This window comes from Notamacropus eugenii, chromosome 1, assembly GCF_028372415.1.
Source record: "Notamacropus eugenii isolate mMacEug1 chromosome 1, mMacEug1.pri_v2, whole genome shotgun sequence".
Lineage (NCBI taxonomy): Eukaryota > Metazoa > Chordata > Mammalia > Diprotodontia > Macropodidae > Notamacropus > Notamacropus eugenii.
In genome coordinates this window covers 732,952,466-732,967,963 of record NC_092872.1, presented here as the reverse complement: position 1 = coordinate 732,967,963, position 15,498 = coordinate 732,952,466, and the positions used below count along the sequence as shown (strand labels likewise).

General features: G+C 37.9%; 1 protein-coding gene across 4 annotated transcripts in view; it reads left to right on the top strand.

Annotated features, from left to right (window-relative positions):
• Positions 1–15,498, top strand: part of CTNNA2 (catenin alpha 2) — a 1,515,416-nt gene that overhangs the window by 1,340,263 nt on the left and 159,655 nt on the right. For all 4 annotated transcript variants that reach the window (XM_072637016.1, XM_072637013.1, XM_072637014.1 and 1 more), the window contains 3 exons: positions 385–477; positions 2,094–2,250; positions 9,429–9,629. In XM_072637016.1, the coding sequence (XP_072493117.1) occupies positions 385–477; positions 2,094–2,250; positions 9,429–9,629 (451 nt within the window). The remainder of the gene's footprint in view (positions 1–384; positions 478–2,093; positions 2,251–9,428; positions 9,630–15,498) is intronic.

The following is a 15,498-nucleotide window of genomic DNA, read 5'->3' as shown; positions in this document are numbered from 1 at the left end:
TTCCCTACCATGAACTCTGCATCTATGTTATATGTATCTTTTATCCAATGTGTTGTCTCCCTCATTAGCATGTAAGCTCTTTGAGGGCAGGGAGCATTGTTGTTGTTGGTGGGGGTTTCTTTATTTGACTTTTTATTCCCAGTGCTTAGCACAGTACATGGCACATAATAAGCTCTTAACATATGGTGGTTGACTGACTGGGTAATTCAAGCAAAATCTCTGTGAGCAACTGTCAGACATATTTTAGAGTGGGTTCCTTTTCCAGGTCTCAATTGGATTAGATGGGAAGTCTTTTCCTGACCTTCAGAAGATGGTCAGTACTAAATGGCCTCAATTACCTATTTATCTTCAATATAATTTTCTTTCCATTTCTCTAAAATTCAGGTTGCCAACTTGGCCTGCTCCATTTCCAACAATGAAGAAGGGGTGAAGTTAGTCCGGATGGCAGCAACCCAGATTGATAGTCTATGTCCGCAGGTAAGTCTGATTCCTCTTGAGCCATAACCCTACCTTCCATAGTATGACCCCATTCTTGTTTTTAAACCCATAGCCCACTACTATCCAATTTAAAAAAGAGAAGAAAAGAAAACTCTTCACTTTTCCCTCTTCAGATAACATTTTCACTGATTCTTCCAAACCTCCTCTAATTCACTTTTGCCTTTCTCAGTCTGTCTCTCCTTCATGCCTTTGCCCATGCTGTTCATTGACCTTTCCCTTCCTCCCTTACCTATGAAAATCTTGACTCTTTTTAAAGGTTTACTGTGAGTGATTTTGCTAAACCACCCAAACCATGGAGAGCTCTCTAATGCTCTCTGCACTCCAGTATCTATTACTATCTTTATCAGTCACTGACACTTACTTATTCATGAACTGGGAGTATGAAATCATAGCTCTGGAACCAAAAGGTACATTAGAGACCATGTTGTCCAATTCTATCATTTTATGCTTGAAGAAAATGAGTCCCAGTAGGTCATGTGACTTTTCCATGGCCATGCAAGGACTAAGGATCATAAAATTCTAAATCTAGAGGTAGAAGAGCCCCTAGAGTCCATTGAGTAAAATCTCTTCATTTTATAGGTGAGGAATCTGAGGCTCTGGGTGGTTCTCTGACTTACTCAGTGTTATATAACTAGTAATTTCCCAAGATAGGGTTTGAAACCTAGTCTTCTGTCTACAGAGCCAGTCTTCTTAATGACTCATCGTTGTGAAGCTTTTCGCACCAACTATGATTATAAGCTCCTGAAGTCAGGGAAAATGGCCTTGATTTCAATGGATTTTCCACTGTGCCTATAACACTACGATGATCATTGTAGATATTCAACAGAGAATTGTTGAAGACCTGGATCATCTCAATGATAACCTTCAATTAGAAATAAAATAATCAAATCCTGACACTAAATTCATGATAACTCATGTTCTTTATGTTGGCATTTGACTGTTCCTCATGCCTGAGGATGAGACGCGTGATGAGACCTGTCCTAGGCAAGGTTTGAAAATTAAGCCTACTTTCCCACTATGTGTTCTTATTCACTGGTAGCCTTTGAGTTTTCACTGTAATGTTTGTGACTCATTGAGGGGATCTCAAAATAAATATCTATGTGCCATTAAGTGTGTTTTTTTCCCCACTATAACATTAAAAAATTATAAAATCAATCCAATATATAAATGTCATACCTTTTCTGAATAGTGTGCTCAAGGCTTCTACCTACTTTGCCTTTCCCTGTTTGTGGCTCTGCTATGAGCTCATTCCAGGTGGCAGTGAAAAAGAATCATTGCATTTGCCTGGACTCTCCTCTGGAGAATCAGCTTGGTTTACTGAGTACAGAGTGAGTCTTGAAGACAAAAATGTCTCGATTCAAGTCTCATGTCTTACACACTCTTGTATGTCCCAGGGCAAGTCACTTAATATCTCAACTCTTTGTAACTACAAATTTCAGAGAAGAGGACAACTTGCATTGGGAGAGAGAGTTTCCTCAGATGAGTGTTCCCAATATCAACAATATTGAGGGTCCTCTTTCTTTTCTTTCATTAGTTGTTCTTTCTTTTGAGAATCATTGCTAGTCATTTGTAATATAATTTTCTGAAAAAAATAGGTCATCAATGCTGCCCTTACACTAGCCGCCAGACCTCAAAGCAAAGTCGCTCAAGATAATATGGATGTCTTCAAAGATCAGTGGGAGAAGCAAGTCAGAGTCCTGACAGAGGCTGTGGATGACATCACATCGGTGGATGACTTCCTGTCTGTCTCAGGTAATTGCAACAAATGAGTCATTTGGGGAAGTTGGTAGATACTTTAGGATCATGAAGAGGATCTCGACTGAAAATGAGAAAGGTTTTCTAGGTGTGAGTGACTGAACTCTAAGGAGTCTTCTGGACCCACCAAACATTTTATCATTTTGAGAGGTGACATTATAATGCCCCCCACCCCCAAAAGCCAGGAAAGATTTAGGCAAGACACACAAGCCAGAACTTCCTTTTGAATGTTGTAGGATTCTTGGGCAGACTCTCAAGGGAGGCTTAGGAACCTTATGACAGAGAGTGTGCTGTAGTAGATAGGGTATGACTCTGGGAATCAGGAAGATCTGAGTTCAAATTCTGCCTTAGACACTAGCTGTATGATCCTATACAAGTCAATGAACCTTCCATGAGTTCAATTTTCTTATCTTTAGTATGGAGATAGCACTTAATCCCAAGGGGTTTTGTGAGAACCAAATGAAATAATACATGGAAAGTCCTTTGTCAACCTTGATACGTACATACATACATACATATATATATATATATATATCTATATCTATATCTATCTATATCTATGTAGATATAGATAGATATAGATAGATAGATAGATATAGATATATAATATATAAATATTAGCTGTTCTTCCTACTGCTTCTTCTACTACTATTACTATTACTTTTATGACTCTTGCTACTACTTTTGCTACTATTATTGCTCTTCTTGTCCATTCCCTCCTCCTCCTCCTGCTCCTGTATCTTCTCCTCTTCTTCCTCCTCTTTCTCCTTCTCTTCTTCCTCCTTTTCCTTCTACTATCACCACCACCACCATCACTAGCATGACTACTACTACTACTACTACTACTACTACTACTACTACTACTACTACTACAATGCACTATAGACTTTAATGGAGTAGTGGCCTTGTGTATTTCTTAATGAGTCCCATCATTAATATATTATTTTTCCCATTATATTTTCAGCTCCTTGAGGTAAGAGGTCATCTTCCTTTAGTTTTATTTGTGTCTACAGAGTTTAGTATAATGCCTGGAATATAGCAAGTGCTTAACCAATGTCCTCTTCTGTTTTTCTATATAGCATCTATCTATCTTATGTCTGTCTGTGTATCCATTCATCTATCTATCTATCTATCTATCTATCTATCTATCTATCTATCTATCTATCTATCTATCTGTCTGTCTGTCTATCTATCTATGTAGCTATCTATCTGTCCATCTAGCTATCTATCAATCTGGATATCTATCTCAAAGGAGAGAATGAAAATGGCTAATATAATACTTATTAATTAAAATGCAGTTATGTTTGCCTTGGGAATTTGTTTTAAAGGCTGTTCCCAAGACTGTTGATAACATGAGACAATATAGTGTGATGGAAAGACAAGAACCAAGATGGTGGAAGATCTAGGTTCATGACTTAGTGCTACCATTTAAAATCTTAGTGATACAGGAAAAATCACTCAAACTTTCTTGGTTTCACTTTGCTCATCTGTATAATGAGAAGATTGGACAAGATAATCTTTACGGACCCTTCTATATGTAATATTCAATAATCTACTAATATCATTTGGAGAAAGAGTTCTATCTAGAAATGAGCAGATGAATCTCTTTGCTGAGATGTGTTAAGGGTCAGTTAAATTCAAAAGGACAAATAATACCGAGATGTTGCTTTTTGTAATATGAATGTGTCATAAACTCTGGATTGTAAACTAGAAGGCACTCATGAGATGCTCTAGATGAGAGAACTTGGCTACTGAAGAATATCAGATAATGGCCAAAGGCTTTCCATTAACATTTGGGGAACTTTAAGTCTATGCCTGCTTGAAGTCATTTAACGACAGTGCTGTTTCAACTTGTTTGAGTGAACCTAGTGCCTTACATAGAATAGGGACTTAACAAAAATTTTCGGAATTACATACTGATGATTTTGAAGAGGCTTGAGTTTCCTGAAACAGATAAATGTCTAAAAGAATAGACAGTAGGATTCAGAATCAGGATAAACAGTCTGAATTTGATCTCATATATGTACTATTTACATAATCCTGGACAATTCTGAAATAACATCTCTGAGCCTCAGTTTCCTAATCTGTAAAATAGACTAGACTTTATGGCCTCTAAACTCTCTAATAGTTTTAAATCTATGATTTTGTGAATTGTATAACTCTCTGATCTTTAGTTTTCTCATTAATATTTGTAATCTTTCAGGGAGTAGAGGAAAGCTGAATTTCTCTGAGTGCTTTATAGGGCTGACATTGCCTGGGGCTAAAGCTATGAGAAATGGATGTGTTGTCCATAGACAGTACAGGTGCCTTTTCTGACTATAGGATCAGAGGTTTAGAGCTGGAGTAGACTTTAGAAACTGACTATTCCAAACTTCAATTTGTATCTATGAAGAAATAGGAGTAGGCATCCAGTCAGGTAGGTAATACAGAAGATAGGACACAAAGCCTGAAGTGTTGAAGATCTGAATACAAATCCTGCCCCAGGAACTTATTATCTGTATATCCCAAAGCAAGTCACATAACCTCTGTTTGCCTCAGTTTCCTCAACTGTAAATGAATATAATAATACAACTTATCTCCCTTCATTATTCTAAGGATTAAATGAGATAACATTTAGAGCACTTTGCAAACCTTCAAATATAAAAATGCATAGTTATTGATATTGTAATGGCTGTTTTTGCTGTTGTTATAGAACTGAGGTACAGAAAGTAGAAGTGGATTTCTCATGTTGACACACTTGTGATTAGGGGACAGAGATTAATTCTAAACCTATGTCCTCTGGCCTGCAATCCAGCAATTTTTTTCTCATTTATTCCTGCTATATTATAAATTCCTTTTGAGAATTCTGGGAGGGGTCTTCTTTACACCTGACTCTGGATCTATCTTTTGTTTAGGTTCTATTTTCCCCAGTCCACTTTAGCAATATTAGATCCTTAGCCATCTAACATTGAGGAGGGCTTATCTGTTCAGCTCCCTTCCAAATGGGGTCATCTATCAGCATATGGGTCAGTTTCTCCACAGGATTTTGGAATGGGAAGAAATTGATGATGCTGAAATGTTTGTTTGTCTCACTTCCCCATGGCCTCATAACCCCATGGCCAGTACTTGGGGTGGGCACCTGGAAGTGCCAGTCTTATCATTTTTGTAAAATTAAAATCAGTCCCGGTAAATGAGACTCACATTTTCTGGCCTGGAATCTGCTACAGTTGTACAGACACCTCCTCTGTTGGAGAAACATTGATCCACAGACACCCACCCATTCATTCCCCACTGAGTCTGGCCCCAGCCCTCTGCTGGCTCAGCTCTGCCACTGGCATACAGCAAGCTAGATGGGTGGTTGAGTATAGAAAGACTGTATCTCTATTGCCAATTGCCCATGAGGATCATTGGACTGGAACAATGAACTAATGTGGAAATGAATCCTTAGAGGAATATGGAAGCACTGGTGACTTTTCCCAATGAAAACCATTTCTAGGGAAATGTACATCAATGTTTGTTTAGTTTATTTTAAAAAAAAAAATCATTGTGGCTTCTTATATGAAGTCATTGTACCATGACTAGTAATTAGGTACAGTCACATAGTAGTATCCATATATATCTTCAACACCTTCCCGTCCTTCTTTTTAGCAACTGAGGCTCCTTACCCCTTATATCCCACTTTCACCTGTAATAGGGTTTAAAGAGCACTGGTTGTGGAGATTCCAGCTCTCCTTTGGTGTGACTTGTAACAGGTCACTCGCAGGACTTCAATTTCCTCCTATTTAAGAATAAGGATTTGGTCTCAGACATCCCTACCCCCTCTAAATTAATAACTAGAACAATTTTACCCCTCAGGGGCCTCATCCATATTTTTTATTACCATTGGTTCTTGCTCTTACCTAGACATGAAAATAAATATTTTGTTAAATTCACTTCACAAAGGCAAATAAGGGGGTAGAAGGATCATCCCCACCCCCACTTTGGATATTAATTGAGGAAAGTCATCAAATGGTGTAGTGTGTAGATTCAGGGCCTGGAGTCAGGAAGAACTAACCATGTTTGCCTTAATTTTCACATTTGCAAATATCTGGAGAAGGAAATGGCAAACCACACCAATATACTTGACAGTGAAACCACAATTAGATTATGAAGATTATGAAGCATTGGACAAAATTAAAATGATTAAACAACAACAAATATTTGCAAAGGACTTTAACTCATTTGATTCAGACACAGTCCTTTGTAGAGAGCTGTATTACCCTCATTTTGCAGATGGGTAACCTGAGAATGAGATAGTTTGAGTAATTTGCCCTAGGTCACACAACTATTAAGTATCCCAGGCAGAAGTTGAACTCAAATCTTCTTGAATCTGTGTCCAGTAATTTCTTCACTGTTCCACTTATTTGCTTCATAAGCTTCATGAGACTAACCTCAAATTCTGGAGTTAATATCCTTGTTTGAGTACTAGTAAGTGAAATGTGAAAGTGGAAATTCCTCACAAGAATTTCTTAAGTCTTGGACAGCCTTCTCTGTCTTGCTCAGTTCAGGACCACAGACAGCTCTTGCTATCTTTCTGATTCTGCCAGTTACAGAGACTTTGCTTTCTGGTGTTTATTCACTGAAAATATTTTAGAATTTAAAACTTTCACAGCTCACAGTTTTCTTTAAAAAAAATCATGACCACTTCTTGAAAAGAATAAAGCTGAAGAATTCTTATCTTGGACTTTTCATACCATACAAAGCTATTCTTAATTTTCTCCACCTTCCACCCTCCCCCAAACTTTCTCTCCTTGCTGCAGTTCTCCCTCTGGTTTCCATTCTACATTATATTATTAACAGTAAAAAAGGAAATGCTTTGGCTCAGGCTGATAACACTCTACAATTCAACTTCCATGGTACAACTGCTATGACATGTCAGGACAGGAAAAATGGACATGAACTGTCAGGAAATCAGCTTCTGCCAGACCAGCTGGAGCATTCATCCAGGTGTCACAATCCAATGATGAAAGCCCCTTAGATGGATTGTGCTTGATAATAGTAACTTATCCAAATGTATCCTGCTAGTAGGCCATGAACATTGTCCAGTGGTTACAGGGCTTCTACTTCTAAGCCCCTCCCTATAGTCTACTACTACTACTAAAATATATGATTGATAAATAAGTAACATTTGCATTCATAAATTAGCCCAGAAGACAGTTTGGAGTGTAATTATTGTGTGTATGTGCGTGTGTGTGTGTGTGTGTGTGTGTGTGTGTGTGTGTGTGTTTCTTCTTGGGGGGATTTCTACCCTAGGGGAAAATCTCGTTTTACAAAGGACTAATTCCAAATTTCCTAAAGGATGGACTGCAGTCATTATGTTGTGCTAGAACCTGAATTTTTAATTCCTCTTCACGGAATGCAACAGGATTGGGGCCAGGTGATGTGGACTATTAATATCACAGAAGCAAAAACCAATTTTTAGATGTGGACTGCACTCATAAAAAAGTGAAATAGCTATGTTAGAAACATTTAAACATTTCCCATTGGGCATAAACTATAACTTTTAATAGTGTTTTAAAATGAGCATCTTGGCATTACCTATGTGATATTTTCATTTTGGTTTTTAACTCAAAAAATTGCAGGTACCAGAAATCTAAAAGATCTTTTCATTCCATTCACTAGTGGTTAAACTAGATTGCTTCCATTTTTACCAATTCAATTCATTTATTATTTGTCTCATATTCTATTCCCCACTCAACTTAACCTTGGAGTTATCCCCAACTCTTTACTCTTTAATCCTCCCCATTCAATTAATTGACAAAGTTTTTCAGTGTTAATTCCATACCATCTCATGTACCTGTCCCCTTTTTGCTGATCACATAGCTACTGTTCTGTGTCTGCACTATTACACTCATTTCTCAATTGTTCTTTTTTATTTAGTTTCTCTCTTAAATATTGACAGCTAGCATTTATATAGCAATTTACTGTTTTACAGTAGTTTTTCAGTTGACAAAGTGTTTGCACATGTGTTCTTATCTGGTTCTTACAGCAACGGGGGGCGGGGTAGGTACTATTATTATCCCCATTTTACAAATGAGCAAGCAGATAAAGGTTAAATGACTTTCTTAGAGATATACAGGTATTAAGTCACTGAAGCTGGATTTGAACTCAGGTCTTTTGAATAGAAAGACAGATAAACAGTGAAATAGAAAGAAAGGAAGAAATAAAGAAAGAAAGACAGAAAAAAAGAAAGAAAGAAAAAAGAAAGATAGAAAGAAAGAAGAAAGAAAGAAAAAGAAAGGAAGAAAGAAAGAAAGAAAGAAAGAAAGAAAGAAAGAAAGAAAGAAAGAAAGAAAGAAAGAAAGAAAGAAAAGCTAGCTTGTTAAGTACTTCCTATGTGCCAGACACTCTGCTAAGCACTAGGAATAGAGAGCAAGCAAAATAGAGAGTCCTTATCCATAAGGACCCTCCATTCTGATAGGGGAAAGCTCTGTCATGCAAAATGGAGAAGCAAAAGGACAATAAGTGTACTTGAGTGAGGACAAACTTGAGCGAGGCAAATCCAGAGAGTCAGGAATAGAGCTGAGAGTAAAGCAAGCAAAGATAGCTTGGGCACATCATGGAATGGTAGTACAACATAGAGTGAGTGATGAACCAACATAGAGTGAATGAGGCACAAATTATCAATTGAGTGAGAGTGAGAAGGTCATGGAGAGCCTAAAATGCCAGGCTGAAAATGTTGACCATGATCACCCTTTTGATTGTTTAGCAATTCTGAGAAAATCATGCATTTCCCTCAAATGAACATACTTTAACAAGGATCTGTATTGCATCCTTCTCCCTCCCCTCCCCTCCCCTCCTCTTCTCTTCTCTTCTCTCCTCTTCTCTTCTCTTCTCTTCTCTTCTCTTCTCTTCTCTTCTCTTCTCTTCTCTTCTCTTCTCTGCTCTTTTCTCTTCCATTCTCTCTTTATGACTATACAAGGTAGCTTTCCTATTCACTGTTAACCACATTCAGAATGCACATACAAAGTCCAAGCCTTTCCCAATCAAAAACTGGGGTAAACAGATGGAACTTTATGCTTAACTGTTGAATTAGAGATTGCTGTGTTGATAATAGATGGGGGTGAGACTGGGAAAATGAAGAGTTGGGAGCTCAGGAGAGGTCTCAGGGTCTAATGAAGCTGAAACTTAATAATGCAAGTGTGTCCTATCCACAGAAAATCACATTCTGGAGGATGTGAATAAGTGTGTGATTGCACTCCAAGAAGGAGATGTCGATACTTTGGACAGAACAGCAGGTGCAATCCGTGGCCGGGCTGCTCGAGTTATCCACATCATCAATGCAGAGATGGAGAACTATGAAGCTGGAGTTTACACTGAAAAGGTTTTGGAAGCTACAAAATTATTGTCTGAGACAGGTAAGCACAGATGCAGGATAGATTCCTTCTCTTCATCAATGACGGTTATGTTTGGTGCCTCCATGAGAGGCACTGCAGAAGCCTGATATTTTAGATTGCTTAGGTGTGGAAGATGAATTGGAGTGTGGGCATTTTCAGTTATTGGACTTTCTACTTTGGGACTTCTGGGTAATTCACATGTGATGATGCCTGGTTTCTTCCTTTACATGCTTAGGAAAGGCAACATGGAATCATGGACTGAAAGCTGCTCTTGAATACAGGGAGTCCTGAGTTTAAGCTTTGTCTCTGACACTTACTGATGTGTATGACCCTGAACAAGACTCCCATCTTCTTGTTGATCTAGGCCAATGGCTAGGAATAGAAATTAACACATTGACAGAAGATATCATTTCATCCTGCAGTTCCCTATACTTATAAAATCATAGGTCCATTGCCTGTCCATTCTCAATGTTTCACATCTCTGGATTTGGTGTCATGATAAAAGATCTCCATTTGTATTCTGTTTTTGGATGTTCATGAGCTTTGTGACCCTGGGCAAATCAATTAATCTCCCTTATCTTCAGTGTCTTCTTCAGTAAGATGAATATAATATTAATACTTCATATTCCAGAGCTCACAAAATTATTATGAGACTCAAATGAGAATATCTATTTAAAGCTCCATGAACAAATCCTAGCAGGCATTCAATAAAGATATTGATGAGAGCTGGGGAGAGGAGGGATGTATGATTAATGTTATGTTAGGATTATGCACGGTTAGGTTATGATAATGTATGCTGAACAAAAGAAAGACCAAAGCATTTACTAAGTGTCCACTATGTGCCATTTATCGTAAGGGCTTTAATTCACTTAAATTCAATAAACAGCCATTAAGCACCTACAATGTTCCAGAACAAATAGGTGGCACAGTAGATAGAGTACCAGGCCTGGAGTCAGGAAGACTCATCTTTCTGACTTCATATCTGGCCTCAGACACTAACTAACTGTGTGACCCTGGATAAGTCACTATCCTGTGTGCTTCAGTTTCCTCATCTGTCAAATGAACTGAAGAAGGAAATGAAAAACCACCCCAGCATCTTTGCCAAAATAATCCCAAATAGGGTCCTGAACAGTCAGACAGAACTGAAAAATGATTGAATACAAATGTACCCAGAAGCTCTTTGCAAATGTTATGTCATTTGATTCACACAGCAGCAACCATAGAAAATAGGTACTACCCTGATCATCAGTTTAGCTGAGGAAACTAAAGGCACAAAAGGGACTTTTTGTCAGTTACACAACTAGTAACCAGCTGAGGCCAGGGTTTGAATTCACATCTTTCTGACTCAAATGCTCTATGCATTAATGGATTACTGGGTTAGTGTAGAGTGGATAGGGAAGAAACGATGCCTAGAATCTGACATTGCTTGCACACTATCATGTCCCCTGGTTACTTCTCTCCTGTTAGGTTTTGCATTTGCACTGGTTTTAGGTAAATGACAAGTGTTAGTAAAGCATTTGGCATTGTGTTGGCATGACGGAATTCCTTTTCCCTCCTATGTTGTTGGCAAAATCGTATTTTATTTGTTTTTATTTGAAAAGGCCTAAGGCTTATCAATTCAAGTAAGGGGGAATAGAGGTTTGTGCATTTTAAAGACAGCAATTCTGAGGTGATCAGAGTCCACTAGAGGTCAGGAAGGGAATGGAGGTATTGGTTGGAAGAGATAAGCAGCTCCTCATCTAATCACAATCTCAGGTAGTGTGTGTGCTATGAGGTTGGGCTGGGTGTTCTCCCTCGCCCCTTTCTGAGTGTTTCTTTCCTTTCCAGAGGATTCCAAAAGGCCAAAGAAAACAGGTTGGGAAGAAAAAAAATGAAAACACCACCTACTTCACAATTCTAACATAGGTTGATTCAACTCAGAGAGGATTTTGTCCCACTTGGTCCCAATCCACTCTGAACATCATTAATCTCATCAATGTACATGATAATGGAGATTTGACTCCAAAGTATTTTATGTGAAAAGAGTTTGAAAGTTTTAGTGACCTGTATTGTCCAAAGCAATCAAGAATGTATCCTAGTAGCCAAGGAAAAGCAGATGTAAATTTGTCCTGTATGAAGCAAGGCATAGCTTCCAGCCAATGTGATGCTGTGCAATCTACCATAAAGCATGTGGTACAGTGGAATCTTGGCTTTGGAATTAGAGGACATGGGTTTAAACCCTATCATAGATACTTATTACCCATGTGACGTTGTACAGTATCCTTCCTTCACTGCTTAATGTGTGACACCATGCAGGTCCCTTACCATCTTTGGCTTCAGTTGCTAAAACTATAAAGTCAGGGCATTAGACTAGATGGCTTCCATTTTTTTTTGTATTAAACAATCTATGACCCCATGTTCCTATGACAAAAAAAGTACTAGTACTATCATATCCTGCCCTGATCAAACCATATTTGAACTCCTGTATTGATTGCTGTGAATCATATTTCAGGACGGACATCAAAAAGAACACACAATCCAGCTGAATTCACACAATTCTATTGTGAATTTAAACCACATGAGGACTTAATGAAGATAGTGAGAATTTTTAGCTTAGGAAAGAGAATAGTCAGAGGAGCAAGGCCTTGCAACTGTTGTCAAATGTGGGAAGAGGAATTAGCTTTTGTTTTCCTTGGATCCAGAGGGTAGAAGTAGAAAGAATGCTTGAAAGTTCTGAAGAGGAGAATTAAGAGAATAACAACATCTTCCTAAAAGTGCTTTGTGAAAATGAATTGAGCCAAGTTGGTAGGCAGTGAATTTTTCTTCATTGGATTTCTTCAAGTGAGGGCTTGTTCTTGAAGTGATGCTTGTTCACCTGGTTATTGATAGGAGTGGATATCCATTGAGTTTCCATCCAACTCATAAAAATGTGGTTGTTTATAGTTATGTGTGTCTGTTAGTTTTGAAATCAAGATAAAATCCCATTTAATGCCTTCATTTTACAGACAATATGAAAATCAAGTGACTTACGCAAGGGCACAGAATCTTTAAATGTTCAGAAGTCAGATTTCTAAACTCCAGCTCTTGTGGTTCATTCCACCATGTTACCAACATCAATCCATCTATGTTGAATGGAAATGGATTAATCTACACTGACATTTTCCACAAGAACTTCTGGCAATGCCTTAACTCCCATATTTACCTTCTCCAGTTGGTACATTGCAAATTCTGCCAGATTTCCTTTAGAGTTATGCCAAAAGCTATTGGTACTGATTGTCAGAATTACTGATGTTGTGGTTAATACTGATGTGTAAATAGTAAAATAGTAAAATCAAAAGATGGGGGACCTAACCTGACTCAGTTGTCTGTGTGTTGGCCTAAATAGATCTATTAGCCTGGATATAGCACAGTAAGGCAAAAGATGGCAAGAAACACTGGACATCCTCTTTGAAAAATGAGCAAGATGGAAACATTGTGAAATGAGATAATAAGGAACATCTCCAGAGGTTAGTTTCCTCCTCAAGGGACTGCAGTGACTTGGAGTAAGATATAACAATAATGAAATGAGCTCACATTTTAATTAGCAGAAATCTAACTCTGCCTCCCTGGAGGCCTGATTGCCCAACATTTATTAAAGCTATGCAAAGCTGACTGCATGATACTTCCTTCCCTTCCATGCTGGGATGGCCTAAGAGATTTTTGCAGACTGTAACCATTTTATTTAATGTCGCTTCTGTTAGAATTGTCCACTGCTCTGTGCCTCTTAGACTCTCAACAAATCTAAGGCAACCTTGATGAACTTGAATGAGCTCCTTCTGATAACTGGATTTCTTTGCTGCATTTTTGCTTCTTAAGAAAAATAGACAAATTCTGGGAAAACTACCTGAAAACAAACTTTGACTAATGTGTAAACAGCTTCCAGATTATATGCTAAGGTCAAGCGACATTCAGTCCAATAAGTTGAAGTTTGAGTGAGAGTTAGTCTCAACATAAGAAAGAATCAATCTATTTTTCTATCAAGAACTATTTAGTAAGCACCAACTTTCTACTTGTTGGGTATTGGGGATATAAGTATCAAGAATGAAACAATCTCCACATCTTCAGTCACAATGAAACTACAGTCTACTGGGGAAACAAGAAGTACTCCTAATACATCTGCTTCCTCTCTCTCTCCTTTATCCCTCTGTCCCTCTTTCTCTCTCTCTCTCTCTCTCTCTCTCTCTCTCTCTCTCTCTCTCTCTCTCTCTCTCTCTCTCTCTCCATCTATCTACTCATCCATCCATCCCTCTATCTGTCTGTCTATCTATCTATCCACACACATGCATATATTTAAATATTTGTATATATTTAAATAGATACATACATATGCATTTAATCCAAAAAAAGCAAAAGAAATCCTCAGAATCTCTTATAGTACCTTTGCATAATAGGTAGATCCTCGATAAACATTTGTTAAATGTTTCTTAGAATGCTAGTGGAGATTCCGAAGAGTTGGTACTCACAAAAGGAGAGTTCGGAAAGAAAATTATAGATTGTTGATATCAGAAATGTATATAACATCAGATAGGTACACAATTATGGGAACTGGGTTTGAGGTTAGGATTTTGCCTCAATCAAACCTCAGAACATTTGATGTAAACAAAGGGAAAGCTCAGACCTAGAGGAATTCAACTACTGTAAATGATATTGTCAGAAATTTAGCAATTGCAAGATAAGACTGTCACACAATTGCTGGGAATCAGATGATAAGGTACAGGTCATCTGCCATAAGTACAAGGCAAGGTTTCTAAGACTAGGTAAGACTTGACTACCCTTCAACAAGAGCTACTCAAACAATGAGACTATGAGTCTTTAACTTGTTCCCTTTTATCCTGTTCCCAGGTAGGACATGCATCCTGGGATTGAAAAAGTAGTATAAAAGTGAAATAAAGTGATTGCAGCTAGAGGGATTTGATTGTAGGGGAGTTAGGTTGGAAGATTAGATTAGAGGTAATACTTGTGGTGTGTGGAGGATTTTATTGGATAAGTGTTAAGGCTTCTTTCAAATGTGTGAGCCTTTTTATTCCTTATACCTTTTCCCTTTTCATCACCAATCATGTTCAAAATGGTGACCTTGCCACCTTGCAAAAGCCTTGGTTGACCCAGAAAGATTTAATTGTGTTCAGCATGCTGTCTTGAGATTGAACAGAATACTAAGGCATTTTAGAAAGATTATCAACCAGCACAGTTGAAATCTAAAAGCTTTTTCAGTTTGACCTTTGACTAGAAAATCAATGACTCAGAACAACCCCTTTCTTGATAATTTTAGGTACTTCTTACTTTAGTCTTATGATGCATCTGTGATCTCACTTATCTAAATGGTGTTGATCTCAAATCATCCATGTCCTCTATACCTGTGGGACTCTGGTCCAAGTCCTCTCATTGACCGTCCACAGAAGACCCATGGAAGATGCCAGGAATCTTGGGTTAGACCTCCTAGCATGTCCTGGATAGCAATGGACCCTTTGGGTTGTCCATCAATTTCCAATTCTTTTCATGACCATGCCACCCTTCTAACAAAATATAATGTTTTGAAAAATATTCTGGAATAATAATATAAAAAGGAGGAGAATATAGATGGTGATGATAATAATAATGATAATCGATAGATATAGATTGATAGATATACATGCATGCATACATACTTACATAAATATATGATAGCTGCTATTATTATCCTAATTTTACTGATGAAAAAACAGCCTGACAGAGATTCAGTGAGCTGCCACAGTTCACACACCTAGTGAGACATGATTTGAATTCAGGTCTTTATGAATGTAAGTCCAGTTCTCTGTGCTTTGAACCACTTTAGATACTAATGTGTAGTCATTAAAGTGCTAGACTTGGAGTCATCAAGACCTGGCTTCATATT